This window comes from Mobula birostris, chromosome 9 (assembly GCF_030028105.1).
Source record: "Mobula birostris isolate sMobBir1 chromosome 9, sMobBir1.hap1, whole genome shotgun sequence".
Lineage (NCBI taxonomy): Eukaryota > Metazoa > Chordata > Chondrichthyes > Myliobatiformes > Myliobatidae > Mobula > Mobula birostris.
The window spans coordinates 109,669,646-109,693,156 of record NC_092378.1 but is presented as its reverse complement, the minus strand read 5'-3'; the positions used below and the strand labels follow the sequence as shown (position 1 = coordinate 109,693,156).

The following is a 23,511-nucleotide window of genomic DNA, read 5'->3' as shown; positions in this document are numbered from 1 at the left end:
GAAAGTTAATGCTCAAAGAGAGGTAAATTTAAATGTAATCTTTGTTGATATTTTAATAAAAAGCTGTATTAGAAGCCATCAAAATATTATGCCTTCAACAATGACACTAAAAAGACAAGAATAAAACATTTTCCGACAAGGCGATTCTAAAGCAGCTTTTCTCAACCCTTTAGCCCAAAGGGGTGGGACTCTTGAAAATTATTTTCAGATCTCAGGGAACCCATTTGTAAAAATTATTATATCTACAGGTCATAGTCAGTAAGTTGCTGATATAGTAATCCAAAAATAATTGTCAATGCTCTTTTGAGTAGAGAATGATTTTTTGCCAATATTTCTTGGAAAAAAAAAGTTAAGCTTAGCTTACCTTTCTTGAAATTAATTCCTTTTTTTCCCTTTCATAAATTTTAAAAAATCATATGGCAAACATAGTAAATTTCTGTGAAATAACTGGCTTAAGCCAAATTGGGATTTAATTTTTCTAAAGGTAGGCTTGGTAGATTTAATTTAAATAAAGGTTGTAAATTGATTTTAGTTAATGCTATTTATAACTCGAAAAGTTATTGACAATGTTGAATAGTAAAGTTACTAAAAACCATAACCCAAAGCAATATAAATAAAAATATAGCCTAAGACACAATTTTATACAATACTTTGCAAAAACATTTTCTTACTAAATGACATGATCAGGCTTAAACATAGGCCTAGTATGTGAAACCTGTGCTTGTGTTTTTGCCGCGCAAGTACTCAATTCTGGGTCACACTTGAGATAAGCACACCTGGATTTCACCTTCAAATGAAATGACCTTATTTCTATCCTTGTTCATGATGCTTGTTAAACGAGAAAAAGCTTGTTCACATGTAAGAAGTTGAAAACTTCAGCAAAATGTTCATTGCCTTCCCAAGAATGGCAGGATACTCTTCTTTCACAGAAATCCAGAACTTGCCCAGGGGCAGGTCAATAAATCTCATCTTGACTGCAGTACAATCAGACTACAGCTCACAAAGTTATTCCTATTCTCTCAAAGTGCTCTGCAAAATCTGGCCTATGATTTTCTTGAAAGTACCCCTGCAATTCACCTTTCAGCTCAAACACCCTGTTGAGAACTCTTCCTCTGCTAAGCCACCAGATTTCTGTATGTAGCAGGAGATTGGCGTACTCTTTGTCCAGGTTTTCCCACAGTTTTTTTAAAACATTCTCGAGTGAACTGGCCTTTGTTTAATAAAGTTAACTATTTTTGTAGTATCATCCAGAACTTTTTTCATTTCATCTCCATGAGTTTTTTGACACCTCACCTCTCTGTGAAGAAAGCAGTGTGTTGTGACAACGTCAGGATTTTCTGTTTTTACAAGAGAAACAAAACCTCTCACGGAGCCAGCCATTGATGGGGCACTGTCAGCACAGATGTCAACACAGTCCCTCCAAGACAGACCTTTTGTTTCCAGATATGAAGACAAAACATGAAACATATCTTGGCCTTTGCTTGTTTCACACAGCTCTTTGTAACAGAAAAAGTTTTCCTGAATTTCACCATCATTTACAAATCTCACAAATGCTACAACTTGGCATTTATTGGTAAAATCTGTTGAGTCATCAATCTGGATAAATAAGCCGTTGTTTTTCAGTTTATCACACAAAACCTCTTCAGCATCATGTGACATGTCATCAATGCGCGACTTATTGTACTGTTTGAGAGTGAAACGTTTTCAATTTCTCATACTGCATCTTGTCCAAGTATTTTACCCATGATAATCTTACATGTTGGCATTATTAGGTTCTCATCAACTGTGTGCCTTTTCCACTGCACTGGTAGAATTTGTTTACTCCTATAAGTCAGTCGGCACTACGTAAGGGGAAGTTGGGGGAGGTAATTTGGGAGGGAGAGGCTAACATCACAGCCAAAGCTGGGTCAATCCATACAATGTTTGGAAAACACACTTCACACTCACCACCAGCCCACTGTCCTCCCCTCCATGCAATGCAGCACTCACCAATTATCAGCCTACCATCCTCTCCTCCGTGCAATACAGCATTCGCCATCAGCCCGTTGTCCTCCCCTCTGTGCAATACAGCACTCACTAAAAATCAACAGCCTCCCCTTTCTCACGTCAAGAACTGAGAATAAACACGGTCCCACTGCGCACTGGGCTGAGAAACCTCTCATGAGATTACTAATGGGGCCGCTTGGTAACTGCCCACGACTGCGAGCGCTAGAATCGCATGCCGCGTGAAATTCCAAAAGCGATGCTTGAGAAACCCTGTTCTAAAGTGTCAAGTGACTGATCGACTTAAATCTACCACCATCACGGAATCCAGCTTCCAGCTAACTCACACTGATAATTTCCTAACTGAATGTTTTGTATTGTGTTCAGTCAAATCGTTCATGAATAATATATACTTTGAATTTTTTAGAAATATCTTGATGTGGTAGTAGAAATTGGCTGAGAGCATTGGATATAACTGCTTCTCCTGGAGATCTAAGTTAATTCGCTTAAGATTCAAGTTTGTGGGCTCGAGGTGACTGATGCGGCCAATGGAGGAATTCCAGGCACTTCCACAGGTGGGGCAAGAGGTGCTGCAACGTGAGGATGGTGAGCTGGTGATCTCTTCCTGTCACTTATACAGTCTGCATCATTTTTACAGTTTAGGTGCAGAGGTTCCCAGGACTCAGTAGGGAATATGCACTTCCTCACATCGTCAGTCTTGGTCTAGGACGTGGAACAGTACAGGACAGGAACAGGCTCTTCGACCTATCATGTCTGTGCCTGACATCATGCCAATTTAAACTAAATTTCTTCTGTCTGTACATGGAATACAGTATATCTCCTCATTTCTGCATCTATCTAACAGCACTTAAATGGCACTATCTTATCTGCTGGTATGTACCCTCCTGCAGTACATACCCGACACCAACCACTCTGTGTAAGAAACTTGCTCTGGACCTCTACTTTAAACTTTCTCCCTCTCACCATGCATGCATAGAATCTGTCATGTAACTTACATAGCCTGCCAGATGGAAAGAACTGAGACTATCTCAATGCTGTATCATTTGTCCCAATGCTTCTGCCCTGTCTTGCTCTTCTCCTCCAGCATCCCTGTGGAATCCATGGCTTTTTTTCCGGGTTCCTCCAGTCTCCTCCCATAGTCTAAAGACATACCCGGTAGGTTAATAGGTCATTGTAAATTGTCCCATGATTGGGTTAGGGATAATTGGGTTTGTTGGGGGTTGCTGGGGGGTGGCATAGCTCAAAGGGCTAAAAGGCTGTATCACTAAATACATAAGTAAAACATCCTCTGGGAGTGAAACTAATCTTAACTTCTTCAGAACCTCTACAAGGACCATTGAATCATTCTCCAAGCCTTAATAGCAAATGCGCAGTTGACAAAGCGGTATCTTGAGGGCTCTGTGCAGTGAGATTGGGGCCCTGATTGTGCAGGACAGATCTGATAAGAAGGGTCCCTCTTACAGCCAGTCAAGGGAGATCTTGGCGCTTGTTTGTGAGTTCTGTGATGAGACAGTCTGCCAAATAATTTTGACAGTCCACTCTGGTTACCATCCCACAGGATTCACCGTCTCGTTCTCCCACAGGGCCTTCTGGATGTTCCAGGCTGGCTATTGCCTGATAAATCCGCGATCGGGTTGGTTTCCCACAGGAATTTTTCTACAAAGAACAGGGTGGTTTTGTGAAGTCCAAATGAATGGAAAATTGCAATGACAATGAGGGCCCATTCTTCACCACTCTGGGGACAGGCAGAGCCTCTACACATGGTGACACTTAGTGTTTGTGTACTCCCACTCAATGGAGACACACACAAAAGTGGCTATCAGGATGAACAACCACTTTGGATGTGTTTCTCCTCTCTTTCTCTGCAGCCCTGTATATCATGACCCAGTGGATGCTATCCACCTGCGATCTCTAGATGAAGGAAAAGACGGCTTGGGTGTCTGTGACTACACGGGGACAAGCTATGGGCTGCTCCTGCACCATGTAGCTGATGCTGAAGTTGATCAGAGAGGGTATCGCTCCCACATTCCCAACTTCTCTTTCACATTAGCTACTCCCTCCAGTGCCACATATCCCAGTGCAGCCGAACAAGATTCGCATTACCTGATGGAGAATAGGATGGGCCAGTTGTCAAAGAGCAAGGTCTTTCACTTGCTGCAGTTCACCCTGTTCCATAAGGCCACCTCAAGCTGGTTACACATGCTGATCAATCTGTGGACCAAGTGTGAGCAGGAGACAGTGAAGATGTCCTTTTCACAGCTTTATGTAACTTATACCGATCTAGGCTGAAAGAGTGTACACAATAAAAGAGCAATCAAACCCTTAATTGTTATCTTTAACTCGGAAGCTGCAGTTCTATCTATTTATTTATTTGAGTGGAGTAGGCCCTTCCAGCCCTTTGATCCACTCTGCCCCAGCAGCCCCACAAATACAAACAAATCTAACCTAATCATGGGCCAATTACAATCTACTCATTATGTCTTTGGACTGTGCAAGGAAACCGAGGCACCCAACAAAAACCCACCCATTCACTGGGGAGGATGGACAGAGACTCCTCACAGAGGACACTGGGATTGAACTCCAAGTTCCACTCCGTATAGTTTTACTTCTTACAGCAGTTTCTAGGTGAAATCCCTTTTTATTGGGTGTCCCTGGAAATGCCGCTCGTTAGCCCCTCACTAACAGCCACTGGACCCCGTGGTGAGAAACCCACCTTTCTCAGGCTCCGTACGTCTTGGGTGTGTAGGACTTTGGTCCCGCCAAATCTGTGAGGCTGGGATGTCTCGAGCACCCTGTTTGTGTGAATGCTGTGTGGTTTACTGCCCCCGGCAATTGCCTATCGGCAAGAAACAACAGATCGTACACTGCATAGTTATAAGGAAATATATTTAAGAATGTTAACTTAACCAAACAGTTATTAAAGGAAACAAAGAAAAAAAAAACAAAAAGTATCCATTATTCTTAAACAGTCAAATGTGCACTTAAATTGGAGCTCATCTTGAACCTCTCTGTAACTCACGCACTGGACCCTTGGTCTGTGTGAAAGCACATACCACCCTCCGAATGTTGCTCAAATCCTTCTTGAACAAACAGTTCTCCTACAAGAGTATTGGTCCTTCCTCCTTGAAGCCATTCATTTGCACAAAGCATCCTGTGCAACAGGAACGGCCTCCTCGGCTATCTTCCTTCCTGTCTTCTCCCAGTTCCTGTCAAAAAAAACCTCAACCCAGCATTCTCCAGAACCTTCTCCCAGTTCCACCATCCTGATTGGCTGACAGCACATTCCTAAGTTGAACAACAAAGCCTCTTATCTCAGCTCAAACCCAAGCAAGCTGAAAGTAGAACAAAGGATGAGGCTTTTCATTCTAGGACGAGGGAGATGTCCTCCTTTTTTAAAGAAAGGGGATTCCCTTCCTCCACTATCAACTCTGCTCTCAAACGCATCTCGCCCATTTCACGTACATCTGCTCTCAATCCATCCTCCCGCCACCCCACTAGGAATAGGGTTCCCCTGGTCCTCACCTACCACCCCACCAGCCTCCGGGTCCAACATATTATTCTCCGTAACTTCCGCCACCTCCAACGGGATCCCACCACTAAGCACATCTTTCCCTCCCCCCACCCCTGCTTTCCGCAGGGATCGCTCCCTACGCAACTCCCTTGTCCATCCCTCCCTACCGATCTCCCTCCTGGCACTTATCCTTGTAAGCGGAACAGGTGCTACACATGCCCTTACACTTCCTCCCTTACCACCATTCAGGGCCCCAAACAGTCCTTCCAGGTGAGGCGACACTTCACCTGTGAGTCGGCTGGGGTGATATACTGCGTCCAGTGCTCCCGATGTGGCCTTCTATATATTGGCGAGACCCGACACAGATTGGGAGACCGCTTTGCTGAACACCTACGCTCTGTCCACCAGAGAAAGCAGGATCTCCCAGTGGCCACACATTTTAATTCCACATCCCATTCCCATTCTGATATGTCTATCCACAGCCTTCTCTACTGTAAAGATGAAGCCACACTCAGGTTGGAGGAACAACACCTTATATTCCGTCTGGGTAGCCTCCAACCTGATGGCATGAACATTGACTTCTCTAACTTCCACTAATGCCCCACCTCCCCCTCGTACCCCATCTGTTATTTATTTTTATACACACATTCTTTCTCTCTCTCTCCTTTTTCTCCCTCTGTCCCTCTGACTATACCCCTTGCCCATCCTCTGGGTCCCCCGCCCCCCCCCCGTCTTTCTTCCCAGACCTCCTGTCCCATGATCCTCTCGTATCCCTTTTGCCAATCACCTGTCCAGCTCTTGGCTCCATCCCTCCCCCTCCTGTCTTCTCCTATCATTTTGGATCTCCCCCTCCCCCTCCCACTTTCAAATCTCTTACTAACTCTTCCTTCAGTTAGTCCTGACGAAGGGTCTGGGCCTGAAACGTCGACTGTACCTCTTCCTAGAGATGCTGCCCGGCCTGCTGCATCCACCAGCAACTTTGATGTGTGTTGCTTGAGTTTCCAGCATCTGCAGAATTCCTGTTGAAAGCAGAACAGACTGCTCTTACAGAACTGCTAAAATGAAATATCTACAGTGTAGCACTAAAAACCTTAACCAAGGCCTTACAGAGGCTATTATGCTGCTAGCTCCTGATGTGGATATTGATGACAATCTCCATTTATTGTATGTACTTTTTTAATTGGAAAATTTCCTGATGGGTTGCATTTAGGCCTGATATGGCAATTGCTCAGCTCTGAACTGGTAGAACCTGAAAGACTGGTAAGCAAAGCTGAGGCCATCAGGGGCTAGTCACATCCCTCCATTTAGTCCATCTTCACAATGTGTTACATCAGGAAAACTAAGATTTCATCAAAGATGCCTGCCACCCTGACTATTCTCCTTTCTCTCTTCCACCTTCTAGCACATACATTGAGCACGTCTACATGGAGTGCTGTTGCAGGAAAGTAGCTTCCATCATCATGGACCCCCACCACCCAAGTCATGCTCTCTTCTCGCTGCTGCCATGAGGAAGAAGGTACAGGATCCTGAGGATTCTCACCACCAGGTTCAGGAACAGTTATTACCCATCAGCCATCAGGCTCTTGAACCAGGGGGGATAATTTCACTCAACTTCACTCGCCCCGTCACTGAACTGTTCCCATAACCTATGGACTCTCTTTCAAGGGCTCTTCATCTCATGTTCTCAATATTTATAGCTTATTTATCATTATTATTGCTTTCACTTTGTATGTGCACAGATAATTGTCCCTTTCACACTGGTTGAAAGCCCAGTTGGTGTGATCTTTTATTAATTCTATTATGGCTATTGAATTTATTGAGTATGCCCACAATAAAATGAATCTCAGGGGTGTATATATGCACTCTGATAACAATTTTACTTTGAGCTTTGAGAGGGTACAGCAGCTTGAGAGCCTAGATGACCAGACGCAATAACAGTGTCTTCCCCACTGTTATCAGACTTCTGAACCAATCAGCTCTTTCACGTCTCCTCCCTGATGGTGCTGCCAAATTCTCATTTCTACCCCTTCCATTGTTATCACTTTAGCTTTCCCTCAATATGCAATATTAGTGTTGGTTTATTACTGTCACATGAACCAAGATACAGTGAAAGGCTTGTCTTGCATACTGTTCATAGACCATTCCATCATTTTTGCACTTATCACTGCTTCTATTGTTGTATTCTTTACTCTTGTGAGCTTCATGAGAATAAGAAATTTCATTACACCCTTGTGTATAACACAATAAACCAATCTAATCCGAATCATTTAATTGACTTTCAGTAAATCCTATCCAATCACTGAGCACATCTACATGAAACGCTGTCATAGGAAAGCAGCATCCATCATCAGAGATCCGCACCACCCAAGCCATGCTCTTTTCTTGCTGTTGCCATCAAGTATAAGGTACAAGAGCCTCAGGACTCATTCCACAGGGTTCAAGAACAGTTACTACCCCTCAACCATTGCGCTCTTGAACAAAAGGGAATAACTACACTCACCTGCTCATCCATTGAGATGTTCCCACAACTAATTATCTCACTTTATCTTGTTATCTAATGTTCTCATTACTTATTGCTATTTATTTATATTTGCATTTGCACAGTTTGCTATCTTCTGCACTCTGGTTGATCTTTCATTGATCCCGTTATAGGTACCATTCTATAGATTTGCTGAGTATGCCTGCAGGAAAATGAATCGCTGGGTTGTATGTGTTGATATATATGTACTCTAATAGTAAGATTTACTTTGAACTTTAATCATGATTATGATTGATTGCAACCACCCGAGCTCGGACATTTTTCACAAACTCTGAAGAGAGGGAATCTGTGCAGATGTGGTCATGGAAATATGTTTCAACTTTCTAATTCTATAAATTGGGTAAAGATGATGGAAATGATGCAGACTTGGGGGATGACCAGCAGGACTGTGAAATTGGAATTGGAAAGAATGAAGAACAGAAACATTACTGAGAAAGAAGAACTGTGGTAAACTCCTGACTGGGTGGCCACTCACTGGCTTTCAGAGCAAGTGATCAGCTGAAAAAATCAACTCATTTCAAGAGTGCCAGCAATAAATGAGACAAGCTGAAAATTGGAAAGAACAAACAAGAGCAAGAGAATAAACTTAAGAGAGCGTTCTTACCTCACCACATTTTGCAACATATTTCATGACTGTATGGAGCAGAGGGATGCAAGGAATTTATTAAGTAATGTATAAGTGCAATTTGCTTATTACTCAAGCCTTTACTGATTAACAGGCCTGCTGTTCCCTCAAGAACAAATATTTCAATACTTCCTCAAACAAGAACACAAGAAATAGAGGCTGAAGACTGCTATTTTTAGTAGGTAATTGGTTTATTATTGTCCCTTATACAGAGATACAGTGAAAAGCTTTTACTTGTATCCACCCAGACAGATCACTCCATAAATAAGTACAAAAGGACAAAAAAATTATACTTGCAATAAAATTGCAATGTACACAGGCAATTTAAGTGCAGGGGCCATGGTGAGCTAGATTGTCCGTCCCTTCTGCTTGCTCCACCATTTATATAGATAGTGGGTGATCTTTTACCTCAGCTCCATTTTTCTGCATTAATTATATCCCTTGATTCCCTTAATCTCTAAAACTCGACCAAATTCTAAAGTGAAAATACATAGGGACTGATGCTCCACACCTCCTTATGTAGAGAATTCCAGAGATTCACCACCTCTGGGTAAAGAAATTTGTTTAAATCTCAGTCAGGAGGAATGGGACTCTTATTCCAAGGCCATGGCTTTCACTGCTTGGCACTCTGACCAGGAGAAGTATCAGTCTTGTATCTACTCTGTAATGATTTTTTCACTTAGATCTCCTTTACTTCTTCTTAATTCTAGAGTTTAAAGGTCCAGTCTGCTTAATCTCTTCATTTCTTTTCATACATAATAAAACTGTTCAGCTACCCTCCAACCATGGAGGCGCCTGCTAGGTTGCTCATAGATAGCAATGAGTTCTTCTCAAATGGGCTTATTAGCATCCTTCTCTGCCGTGATTCTGTTTGATAATGCTCCTTTGAAATATTTAAAGATATTATTGGTGCTTGTAAATGTAACTTATGATATGATTATTGCGAAAAGCTGTTTTGAGATGCTGACAAAGGGAAATCTTGGCACGATCTGAAAAGACGATGATACAATTCAAGGACATCAAGAGTTCAAGCAGGCGGCATGCAATTATAAAAAATGCAAATCAAGCAATTCATGAAGTAATGCAATTTGTACAAAAAAACATCACACCCTCCTTTGGGAAATGTACAGCAACCGCCAGAGGCAAAGATTCATCAGGGCCATAAGACCATAAGACATAGGAGGAGAATTAGGCCATTCAGCCCATCGAGTCTGCTCTGCTATTCCATTGTGGCTGATCCCGGATCCCACTCAAACCCATAGACTTGCCTTCTCGCCTTTCCTTTGATGCCCTGACTGATCAGGAAATGATCAACTGGCTTCTCCCTTTGTCTATCCACAGTCTCCTCTACTGTAAAGATGAAGCCATACTCAGGTTGGAGGAACAACACCTTATATTCCGTCTGGGTAGCCTCCAACCTGATGGCATGAACATCGACTTCTCTAACTTCCGCTAATGCCCCACCTCCCCCTCGTACCCCATCTGTTACTTATTTTTATACACACATTCTTTCTCTTACTCTCCTTTTTCTCCCTCTGTCCCTCTGAATATACCCCTTGCCCATCCTCTGGGTCCCCCGCCCCCTCGTCTTTCTTCCCGGACCTCCTGTCCCATGATCCTCTCGTATCCCTTTTGCTAATCACCTGTCCAGCTCTTGGCTCCATCCCTCCCCCTCCTGTCTTCTCCTATCATTTTGGATCTCCCCCTCCTGTCTTCTCCTATCATTTTGGACCTCCCCCTCCCCCTCCAACTTTCAAATCCCTTACTCACTCTTCCTTCAGTTAGTCCTGATGAAGGGTCTCGGCCTGAAACGTCGACTGCACCTCTTCCTAGAGATGCTGCCTGGCCTGCTGCGTTCACCAGCAACTTTTATGTGTGTTGCTTGAATTTTCAGCATCTGCAGAATTCCTGTTGTTCAGGTTTCAATATTTATTGCTTAAGAGTTTATTTATTTTCTTTTTTTGTGTTTGCACAGCTTGTTGTCTTTTGCACAATGGTTGTTTGTCTGCCTTTGTTGTGTGTGCTTTTTCATTGATTCTTTTGTGAATCCGTGTAGTTACTGTGACTGCGGGCTGGAAAGTGAATCTCAGGGTTGTATATGGTGACATAAATGTACTTTCTTAATAAATTTACTTTGAACTTTGAGACCCAAAACGGGGGGTAGGGGTGCTGAATCTTGCCCTCTCCAATCCCAACGATTAGATTTTCTGTTCCTGGTAGTGTTAGGAAGAATGGCCACAGCATATTTCTCAACAAAATAACATTCTGTCACAATACCCACAACACTTTTCATCCCTCCAGGTGCCTCCACAGTTCTCCTAAATGGAATTGGTTAGGAAGTAATGGAACAGTTAAAATTTGGGCATCCTTGAAACACTCTCTCTGGCTATCCATCCCATAGGATGATAATGGTTCCTTTTAGACAGTTAGTGGGGTGGTACCCCACTTCTCAGAAAGGAACAGTGTGTGCGTGAATGGATTTTAGGTGAGTAGGGGGTTTCACAGGTCTAGACCCACCCTCTCGACATCTCCTCCCAGATCCAGCAGCATGGTGGGGTCCAAGACAGCTGGGGGAAGTTCTGTTGCAGTGAATGGCCAGACCAGGCTTTGATGCAAGGGATGCCCTTTCCGCACTTCACGGCACGTGTTTCCAGGTGGTTGTTGACCCTACGAGAGGGTTCATCCGCCCTTTGACAGGTCTTGTTTTTCATCCTGCACCCTTATAGCCACCCTCCTCACCAGGCAAGCCCGGTGGGGGAGCCGGTTTAGTCACCGACCACCCGACCATGCGACAGGTAGTACCGGGTTACATGGTACCAGTAGCACTCAGACGAGTGCCCTGACCATCCTTGAAACACTATGGGAGAGGGGAACACCAAGCTTCTTTCCACACAACCCTTAACCTGAGGCCAACCATACTCCATCATTGCCATCAGATGAGGCCAATTCTCACTGCCTAGGTAAAGCAGTCAACATAATAAAAGAACCCACCCCCTTGGATATTCACTCTTCTCCCCCACTTCCATCAGGCAGAAGATACAAAAAAGCCTGAAAGCAGGTACCACTAGTCAGAAGGACAGATTCTACCCCACTGTTATAAGTCTATTGAGCAGTCTCCTGGCATGATATGATTGGTTCTTGACCCTTGTAGACCTGGTTGTAGTCTTGAACCTTACAGTCTGGTACACTGCACATTCTCTGCATCTGTAATACTTAATTCTGCACTCATGGCATGAGCAAGTGTCCAGCGGTATAACCGGACGGGCAGGCTGGGCTCATCAGCCTTGGTTGGCTGCTGGCCTAGGAGAAGGACAGCTCCGATTCCAAACCCGGGTGGATGGGGCTCATTGGCCTTGCCAGGCAATCTGTCTATGGGAAGGAAAACTCCGATACTCAATCTGCAGCCTTGGAGTCACAGCAGTTGTCATAACTCACTGTACCATTGTGGAATGTCCCCAGGCCTAAAGAATGGAATTAGTCCGCATGCACCGATCCTCACTATAAACCTACATAACACAGGCGGAAAGAAAAGTCCTACAGCAATGAAGATATTCCCTTTTGATCTTCGCAAGCGAAGAAGGGGTAGGGGTAGGCCATTTAGAACAGAGTTGAGGAAAAACTTTTTCACCCAGAGAGTTGTGGGTCTGTGGAATGCTCTGCCTCAGAAGGTAGTGGAGGCCAATTCTCTGGATGCTTTCAAGAAAGAGTTAGATAGAGCTCTTAAAGATAATGGAGTCAAGGGATGTGGAGAGAAGGCAGGAACGGGGTACTGATTGTGGATGATCAGTCATGATCACAATGAATGGTGGTGCTGGCTCAGAGGGCCATATGGTCTACTCCTGCACCTATTGTCTATTGAACCAGCCATCAACATCACCCATACCCCAACAAAACCTGTACCAGCCTATAGAAAGCAAATGAGCATTGGGTTTCATTTCTAAAAGTGCAGAACTGAAAAGTAGAGATACGTAGTATGTTTCAATCTTTGACCCTGGATTAAGTTGTACTTAGGCAATCAGGCACAGTCCCGAGCACATTGGAAATATAAGAGGCAATGAGCATACCTGCAAGGAATTATTGTTTGACTGAGAATCATTTCTCTCCAAAAGAGGGTTCAGTCTGATAAACCCTTTAAGATTATGAAGGAATTTTAAAAGGTGGTCATGAAAGAGTTGTCAGTTGTGTAGTGGGGGAGGGAGAGACCTGTTCCATTTGATTCTGTGAAATTCTAATCACAATTCCCATCAGAAATACAAGAGATTTTGCAGGTGTTGGAAATCCAGAACAAAACAAAATGCTGGAGGAACTCAGCAGGACAGTTAGCATCTGTGGAGCAGAAACAACAGTCAATGTTTTGGGCATAGTCCCTTCATCAGGACTGTAAAGGGGAAAGAAGCCAGAGTAAGGTGCGGGTGGGGCACTGTACAAGATGGCAGGTGATAGGTGAAGCCAGGTAAGGCAGAAGGTGGGGGAAAGGGGTTGGGGTGAAAAGCTGGGAGGGGATACGGGGAAAAGGTAAAGGGTTGAAGAAGAAATCTGATAGGAAAGGAGAGTGGACCATGGGGGTGGGGGGAGGAGGGTAAAGAAAACAGGTGTGGCACCAGAGGGAGGTGATGGATGGGTGAGAAGGGAAAGGTTTCACACAATGAGTTCCCAGGACAAACTGTGCTTATTACATGTCCAGCGTAGAAATACATTGCAGTAAACAACCCAACACTGAGTGACGTCTTTCAGTATGCTCAAGCTCCTGCAAACTTTGACTGTTATGTTTAAGTATCACAAATGTCTCTCAACTATAAGAGGAAGACCAAAAAAAATTGAACTTCTGATATTGGCCAGTTTGCCATTCATAACACCCTGGTTAAGATTTTACTGCTAATGTTGTAGGGCATTTCACTTAATGGTTTTCTGTAGAAGCAGTGTTCTGCTGGTAGTGTTTAGATTACTGTTTAAAATAAGGAGTTGTGATGTTCAACTTAGGAATGTCTAATCAGGATGGTGGAATTGGGAGAGGTTCTAGAGAATGCTGGGATGGGCGGGGTGGGGGGGGGGGAGACATTTGTGACGGACTCTGGTGTGGGTTGATGCCTTTTTGGCAGGAGATGGCAGACATCCCACCTCTCCCGGAAGTTCCGGGAGTCTCCCGCATATTAATAGTGGCTCCCTGATGCCCGCAAATTATATACAAAATCACGGAAATCAATCTTTTGAGAGTGAGAGAAAGCAAGAGAGAGCGCGAGAGCGACGAGAGAGAGTGCGCACGCGAGACGGCGAGAGCAAGCGAGCGAGAAAGCAAGACAGAGCGAAAGCGAGAGCACGCCATGGGAGAGTGTTCCAAAAAAAAAATAAAACGTACGTCACCCCAGACTACACTAAAGTGTACCCCTGCCTAATAGGGGTCAAAATAATGACTGTTGCTCGCTGCACTGTTTGCAATAGTGACTTTTCTATTGCCCATGGTGGGTTAAGACTGTAAAAGACCGTGTTGGGGTGAGTTTAACAGGTGTCATTCGTTCATTAGCATAGCTAACATTATTTAAACTAGCTGGCCAGTTGCTAGGGAACTACTCTATTGCAGACATCCCACCTCTCCCGGAAGTCTCCCGCAAATTGATGGTGCTACCTCCCTGAAATGAGTTTTTGCAGGGTGGGATGTCTGACATGGGGAAGAGAAGTTCAAGAGAACCAGCCGTAGGATTCAATCCAATGAGAATGAACAATTTGATGGAGTCCAAGAGGGAAAATTCTACTGGTGATCAGTGAATAGGAGTTGGTGCCACAAGTACAATGGACACATCAGCTTTTAGAAGAATTGAGCTCCAACCTTGTACATATTTGACAGTTTTAATTATAATGGGCCTTTTTGTTTTTTTTCCCTTTAATAACAGCTGAATACATACACTTTCATTTATAAATATAATTTCTTTATAATTGTATGCAGTGCATGATCTGTTATTTCTTGCCAAAGGCTAACTGTATGTGGGCAGTAGTTAGACAGCATTCACATAGACTGGGGTTCAGGTGGGCAGGACATCCTAACTTCCCGGTCTTGGTGGGACCCAAGTCATAACGACCCTAGATGTACAGGCTCTGAGAAAGGTGGTGTCCTCACCACTGAGTCCACTGGCTTTTAGCAAGGGGTTAATGAGCCACAGCTCTAGAGACATCATCTGGTAAAAAAGGGTTTCACATTTATTTAGCAAAGCAATTCCATATTACAAAACCACAGATACCAGCAGAATGGACATTCCTATACCTGTACATCACTATAAATTACATACATCAAAAGAGCCTGGTCATTGAAAATTCTTTGCAACCCTTCAAGAAACAACGCAAGAAACAAATTCATGTACAAAAAGTATTTTTATTATCCATTACAAGACCATTACAAAAAGCTTTGGTAGCACTTAAAAGTCATACAACAGAACACATTCAATCATGAAAGAGCACTCACTTTGAGCGAGGCCCTCTTCACTTTTAGAAGCGAGTTTCAATTGCAGATATACTGACTTAATACAATTTCAATTTATAACAATATTTAAATAGCAATACAATCTTAATCATTTAAAATAGTTGAAGTATGTCAAATTGGTCAGATTCCAGTTTGCGTAGATAACAGAGACAAAAATTGAAGCTTGGACTTTTAGAAAAACAGCTGTACTGGGCTCAATAAACAGTTGTCCACAATTTCTCATTATGTATAGGTCAAACATAACTCCTGGGAAGTCCTAGTTGGTGAAGATAAATTAAGAATTTAAAACCAAAATGTACTCACCATTATCTGAACTGAAGGAAGTCAGGAGGAGGTGTGGTGTAAATTTAAACCCATGATCAAGCTGGATACTTTTATACACACTGCCTAAATCTACTTGAGTGAAAAGAAACAGGCACTTAATCTGATCCCATCAGCTTCCTGCCATCCTGATAATAGGGAAGAATTACACACTTCTTCCAATGATTTCAAAATTCTTCACTTTTCCAAAATATTAAAATTTCATCATTAGAATTTTCTTCATCACTAGCCCATCACCCTGATACTTGGTAATATCCAAAACTGAAAAACCAGACTTCCTTAGCCACATAGTTTTGTGTTCGGTTTCAATTTCCCTAAAAGAGCCTCCATTTGTCAGAGTACACAACTCAATCACATGCAAATTAAATTTCAGTCTAGTTGGCAACTATCTATTAAAAAAATTATTTTGCCTGAATTAGCAAAGTACATAGTCAACATCATTACCAATCATGTGCACTTTAACACTCAATACAGAAACACAAAATTTGCTTAAATACAATTCCTCCTCAAATTATAATCATAGTACATCTTTCCTATGAAGTGACATTTTACCCAGTTCCACTGCAAATGAAGGCTTATTAAGCAGCTTTTGAAATTAAAAAATGCATTTTGAAAGTGCAAGTGCTTTCAATCTTCACCATCAAATGTGAACTTGTTCTGCAATGCGGTTCCTTTATTCAAAGTCAGCAAAAGAGAAATCGGAAATAATCAAGTGCAAAGCTATGTGTCAGATCGTAGACATACTGCATTTAAAAAGGGTAGAATATTATTTATTAAGATCTTTGCTTAGCAAATTGTCATTGGGAATTGAAAAAACAGTCTACTATAAATATTACCAATTAAAGATATTATATAAAGGCATAATCCAACTTCTTGGTGGGTCATTTTCAGAAGTGATCTCAATCAAAAACTACCCTTCGCAAACAAAAAACCAGTGTAAATAATTCAAAGATTAGATGATTAAGAATGAATTACAAATTATCTTTCCATAAATGATAACTAATGACATCTGCAAGAGTACATATCTTCCAGTAACAGATTAGAGAGACAGGCAGCAGGTATCAAGGAAGAAGAATGCCCAGAGCTAACAGTTGTGAGCATCCGTCTTCAAGTAAAATAAAAATCTCATTATGCAAGTTACAAATAAGAATCAGCATCAAAACTTAATATTTTTATAGAAGAATAATCAAATCTTGAGGCAAGATTTTACAAGCGTCTGAAGCACCCAAGGTGCGCTCCACAATTTGGACAGTTGTGGTCCACATCCTGAAGGCTGTCAATGCAAAATGGGATCAAGCAGCAGCCAAGTACGCATCTGGAAAAGACAGAAAAGTTAAATTAGAGCTGAACCCAAAAAATCAGATCTCTCGCTGAGCAGCTTCTGAAACAGTTGTCAATATATAAATATTGACCATTTTATTTCAGTATATTCATAAGGAGTAGTGTAGTGGTCATCTGAGCAGGAGTGCAAAATGGAATCCTACATCTGGTTTCAACTCAAGATGCACATGGTAATAGTATGCAAGTTGCATGTATGAGTGCATCTCATCTCAGCAGTGGATTTTTACGTGCTGCCTGCCTTCATTCCGATGCACCTTTTCCAGTTTAAAAATGAAAAGAATCGAACCCATCCAGCAATTGCCTTTCATGAAGTAATAACTACATCTACCTACCTTGCTCTCAGTTCCTCTATCTCCTTTCCTTTCATTCACCTAGCCAATTTTTGGGTGCTCATTGTATTTGTTCAATTGCAGAAAGCACAGGAAGAGACAAACAGAAATAACCCAATCCATCAATCAAGACAATTTCCCTTGGTTTCCAAGCAAGAGGACTTCTTTCCAGCAAACACACAGTTTCACCATCTAATTTGCTGTGGTCAAGGCAACGTTGATTAAAATGCTTTGCTCAGCAGGCAGCATGCAGCAATGAACAAACCGTTTTTTTTAAATACTTGACCTGACTTGGGGCTATGGGATCATGTTTCACTTCACATGATCTAGGCTAAAACAACAGGGTAGCAGAGCTACTGTCTCATGGCTCCAGTGATTCACTTCTACACAGTAGCACAGAGCAAAGCACGACACTTTACAGTACAGGTGACCCACATTGAACAGCAGCTGCTGCTGCCTGTAAGGACTTTGTACATTCTCCCTGTGATGTGGGTTACCTTCACTGTCCAAAGACATTGACAGGTTAATTGGTCAATACAAATTGTCCTGTGATTAGGCTGGGATTAAATCGGGTGATTGCTGGGAGGCATAGCTCAACGGGCCTATTCTGCGCTTCACACATAAAAGTTGCTGGTGAACGCAGCAGGCCAAGCAGCATCTCTAGGAAGAGGTACAGTCGACGTTTTGGGCTGAGACCCTTCATCAGGACTGCTGCGTTCACCAGCAACTTTTAAGTGTGTTGCTTGAAATTCCAGCATCTGCAGATTTCCTCGTGTTTGCTATTCTGCGCTTATTGTGTGTTTAAAATCCTGAATTCCAGTGCTGTGTGGAGTTCACATATTCACCCTGTGACTGTGAAGGTTTCCTTAAGATACTCTTGTTTCCCCCAAAGATGTGGATTTACTGGTTGACTGGCCTCTGTAAATTAACATAACTGGGTGTATATAGGGCGGAATCTGGGAAGTTGATGGAATTGCAAGCAGAATAAAGTGGGATGTGTAAATAGGATTTTGATGGTTGACATGATAGGTTGAAAGATCTATTTTTATCCTGTATGACTTTATCATCAGTACAACACCAGGGCAGGGTTGTTACCAAATACAACAAAAAAAAGCTTCAAGGACATTTCTAAAATCCTCCACTTCTTGATCAATAAACTCAATGAGACGGTTCTGCTGTCCAGAAAGATAATGACCAACACACCATCTTTAATTCAATTCAAATCTCGATCTCCAAAATCTTGCATTCCATCATTGTCAGTCTCTGCTCTGACAGACCTTAGTGAGTGAACATTTAGAACCTTACAGTAAACAACATCAAAAAGATATGCAATCTGTTTAAAGCAGCTTTTTCCTCAACTCAGTTCTAAATTACTGATCCTCTTATCCCAACGTCAACTGAGATCGAGACTTTAAGATTTGGGGAGGATGGTGATGGAGGCAAAATGGCCATGGCCAATTCCTGAATGTGCCAGGTGCTGAGAACTGGTCTAAGTGACTCATCTCCCAATTCCCAAACTTTCTCGCTAGACACAAGGCTCAGATGATGAATACAAAATGCTTAGATGAGTGAAGCTCCAGGAACACAAGCGGTTTGAAAAGTTCATAATTTAACACTGCATCCAATATTCTATACATTCACTCCCTCCACCCCAAGTATCAGTAACAGGCTCACCCCATACATCAATTTGCAGTAATTCTGTTCTTTCTTATATAACTTACTTTAAAAATAATTGTTTCTCTTGTCAATATTGCCTCTAATGATAATACAATTATGAAGAAGGCATGACAGCAGCTGTACTTCATTAGGAGTTTAAGGAGATTTAGCATGTCACCAAAGACTCCAGCAAGTTTCTACAAAGTACTGTGGCGAGCATGTAACTGGGTGCATCACCATCTGGCACAAAGGGGCCACCGTACAGAATTGGAAAGCTGCAGAGTGTAGTAAACTCAGCCATTTTCATCATGGGCATCAGCCTCTCCACCATCAAGGGTATCTTCAAAAAGTGATGCATCAAAAAAGCAACATCCATCATTAAGGACATCTATCACCCAGCACACTTGCTCTTCTCATTACCGCCATCAGGGAGGTACAGGAGCCTGAAGACACATACTCAGCATTTTAGGAACAGCTTTCTCTCCGCCCACCCCCAACCCCCCGTCATCAGATTTCTGAACAGTCAATGAACCCATGAATACCACCCCTCTATCTTTGCGCTACTTATTTAGTCTTTTGAAGTATCTTATTGTAATTCATAGTATATCTTATGTATTGCACTGTACTGTGCTGCAAAACAGATTTCACAACATACAAAACATCAGTGATAATAAACCTGATTCTGATATATACCTGTGATACTGCTACAAGTATATTTTTCATTTCATCGGTGCATATATGTGTTTCTGAATGACCATAAACTCTTCTTTTACTTTGAAGCAAATCACCCATAAGATACTAGTTACTTAACCGCACCATTTCAACATCACCTTGCAAACCTGCAACCTCTATCAGCAAGGACTAGAATAGCAGATTTCTGGAAATACCAACGTTGGCCAGTTTCCTCCAAATCACAAAGTTACTCAAAATAGAAAGGGGGCAAAGCTAGTGCAGGAAGATGTTTGGCTGTTGATCCGTGCACACACACAAAAAAAAAACAACTTTTTGGTAAAGGCATGGCCTCAATAAGCCTCCAAATAGATGCTAGCAGAATCTTCTCTGTAAAGGATATGAGCACACGGGCACTGGCTGTCTACTGCCTCCTTCAGTTCTATATTTATTTCAAGAGAAAGGAAATGGCTATACGTTCTATTCTGGTGAAATGGCTACTTTGAGTAGCTAGGTGCTAGCAAGTTTGATTCAAGGCTTATAACTTTACTCAAGACTTATTGACATTCTAGTCAACAAATCATTAGAAAGAGGTGACATAGGGATGGATGATGTAGAATCGTTGCGTGTAGAGCTAAGGAACTGCAAGGGTAAAGAAACCCTGATGGAAGTTATATACAGACCCTCACACAATAGTAAGGATGTGTTCTGCAAATTACAATAAAGAAAACGCATGCCAAAAGTACATTGTTACAATAGTCATGGGGGATTTCAATATGCAGGTAGATTAGGAAAATCAGGTTGGTGCTGGATCACAAGAGTGGGAATTTCTAGAATGGTTATGAGATGGCTTTTTAAGAGCAGCGGATGGTTGAGCCTACTAGAGGACCAACTACTCTCGATTAGGTGCTGTGCAATAAATTGGAATTAATCAGAGAACTTAAGGTATAGGAACCCTTAGGGAAAAGTGATCATAATATGATCAAAATCACCTTGCAATTTGAGGAGAAGCTAAAGTCAGATGTATCGGCATTACAGTGGAGTAAAGGGAATTACAGAGGCATAAGAAAGGAGCTGACCAAAAATGATTGGAAAAGAACACTGGCAGAGATGACGACAGAGCAGCAGTGGCTGGAATTTCTGTAAATAATTTGGAAGGCACAGGATATATACATCCCAAAGAGGAAAAAGTATATTAAAGGCAAGATGAGATAACTGCGGCTAACAAGAGAAGTCAAAGCCAACATAGAAACCAAAGAGAGGACATATAATAGAGCAAAACTTAGTGGCAAGTTTGGGAATCTTTTAAAAACCAACAGAAGGCAACACAAAAATAAAGAAGGAAAAGATGGAATACAAAAGGGAACTAACCAATAATATTAAAGAGGACACAAAAAGTTTCTTCAGATACATAAAGTGTAAGAGACGAGAGCAGATATTGGACCACCGGAAAATGCTGCTGTTCAGGTAGTATTGGGGGACAAAGAAATAGCAGATGAACTGGGGAAGTATTTCGCATCAGTCTTCACTGTGGAAGACAGTAGCGGTATGCCAGAAGTTCGAGAATGCCAGTGAGCAGAAGTGTGTGAAATTAGCATTACTAGGGAGAAGGTTCTTGTGAAAATGAAAGGTTTGAAAGTAGAAAAAAATCACCTGGGCTAGATGGTATATACTCCAGGGTTCTGAAAGAGGTGGCTGAAGAAAATGTGGAGACATTAGTCTCCTCACTGATCTTTCAAGAATTAATTCATTCTGGCATTGTTCCAGAGGAATGGAAAATTGCAAATATCACTCCACTCTTCAAGATTAGAAAGTGGTAGAAGAAAGGAAATTATAGGCCAGTTAGTCTGACCTCAGTTGTTGAGAAGATGTTGGAGTCAATTGTTCAAGATGTGGTTTCGGGGTACTTGGAGGCACAGAATAAAATAGGTCATAGTTAGCATGGTTTCCTCAGGGGAAAAATTTGTCTGAGAAATCTGTTGGAATTCTTTGAATAAATTAAAAGCAGGATAAACAAATGAGAATTGGGTGGATGTTCTGTACTTGAATTTTCAGAAGGCATTTGACAACATGCTACAAGTTAAGAGCCCATGATATTACAGGAAAGACTCTAGCACGGATAAGCAGTGGTTGATTGCAGAGAAAATTCAAAAATTTGAGATGCAAAGGGACTTGGGAGTCCTTGTGCAGGATTCTCTAAAGATTAATATGCAGGTTGAGTTGGTGGTGAGGTAGGCAATATGATTTGAGCATTCGTTTCAAGAGGACTAGAATATTAAAAGCAAGGATGTAACGTTGAGGCTTTATAAGCCACTGGTGAGGCCTCACTTGGAGTATCGTGAGCTGTTAAGAACCACTTAATTAAGAAAGGATGTGCTGACATTGGAGAGGTTTCAAAGGATGTTTATGAAAAAGGATGTTTATGAGTGGGCAAATTCATGGCAGATGCAATTTAATGTGGATAAATGTGAGGTTATCCACTTTGGTGGCAAAAACAGGAAAACAGATTATTATCTGAATGGTGGCCAATTAGGAAAAGGGGAGGTGCAACGAGACCTGGGTGTCATTATACACCAGGCATTGAAAGCGAGCATGCAGGTACAGCAGGCGGTGAAAAAGGCGAATGGTATGCTGGCATTTATAGCAAGAGGATTCGAGTACGGGAGCAGGGAGGTACTACTGCAGTTGTACAAGGCCTTGGTGAGACCACACCTGGAGTATTGTGTGCAGTTTTGGTCCCCTAATCTGAGGAAAGACATTCTTGCCATAGAGGGAGTACAAAGAAGGTTCACCAGATTGATTCCTGAGATGGCAGGACTTTCATATGATGAAAGACTGGTTCGACTAGGCTTATACTCATTGGAATTTAGAAGATTGAGGGGGGATCTTATTGAAACGTATAAAATCCTAAAGGGATTGGACAGGCTAGATGCAGGAAGATTGTTCCCGATGTTGGGGAAGTCCAGAACGAGGGGTCACAGTTTGAGGATAAAGGGGAAGCCTTTTAGGACTGAGATTAGGAAAAACTTCTTCACACAGAGAGTGGTGAATCTGTGGAATTCTCTGCCACAGGAAACAGTTGAGGCCAGTTCATTGACTATATTCAAGAGGGAGTTAGAATGGCCCTTGTGGCTAAAGGGATCAGGGGGTATGGAGAGAAGGCAGGTACACGGTTCTGAGTTGGATGATCAGCCATGATCATACTGAATGGCGGTGCAGGCTCAAAGGGCCGAATGGCCTACTTCTGCACCTATTTTCTATGTTTCTAAAAGAATTCGGGATTGAAAGGTATGTCATATGAACAGTGTTTGATGGCTCTGGGCCCACACTCACTGGAATGCAGAAGAATGAGGGGTGACCTCATTGAAACCTATTGAATGGTGAAAGGCCTCGATAGAGTGGATGTGGAGAGGATATTCTCTATGGAGGGAGAGTCCAAGACCAGAGGAAAACAGCCTCTGAAGAAAACGGAATCCTTTTAGAACAGAAATGAGGAGGAACTTCTTTAGCCAGAGAGTGATGAATCTGTGGAACTAAATGTCCTAGGTGGCTGTGGAGGCCAAGTGACTGGGTATGGTTAAGACACAGATTGACAGATTTTTGATTAGCCAGGTCATGAAAGGAGAGGTTTTACTAGAGAACTCTAGAGGATTTTCCTCTTGTCACCACCAAGGCTAGTGTATTGTCTATAGACACACAACCATAAGCCATCAGAGCAGTATTAGGCCGTTTGGCCAATTGAATTTGCTCTCTCTTATGTCCTACAAGCCTCCATGATCTCCCAGGTCTTTCTGCACATCTCCGCCAGCATATAGCTTCTCTTTAAGGAGATGTATACAACACTTGCAGGATCTGATTCTCCCAACACAAAAGGCCTAGGGAAGCTAACTGTCATTCAATAAAAGGTACAAAGATTACACCCAGACACCAATACCATTGGATGACCAAACAGCATAAGAATTCCACAATAATTTAGACTTGGCCACAAGCAGAGAGTTTCCAGTTCTTTCTTTCATCTTCTAATTATACTGAACATGGATGATC

General features: G+C 42.3%; 1 protein-coding gene across 1 annotated transcript in view; it reads right to left on the bottom strand.

Moving 5' to 3' along the window:
* Positions 1-15,023: 15,023 nt before the first annotated feature.
* The window catches only part of LOC140202957 (LITAF domain-containing protein-like), a 35,695-nt gene continuing 27,207 nt past the window's right edge, over positions 15,024-23,511 (bottom strand). The window contains exon 4 of the mRNA XM_072268597.1: positions 15,024-16,787. Coding sequence (XP_072124698.1) covers positions 16,679-16,787 — 109 coding nt within the window. The 3' untranslated portion in view covers positions 15,024-16,678. The remainder of the gene's footprint in view (positions 16,788-23,511) is intronic.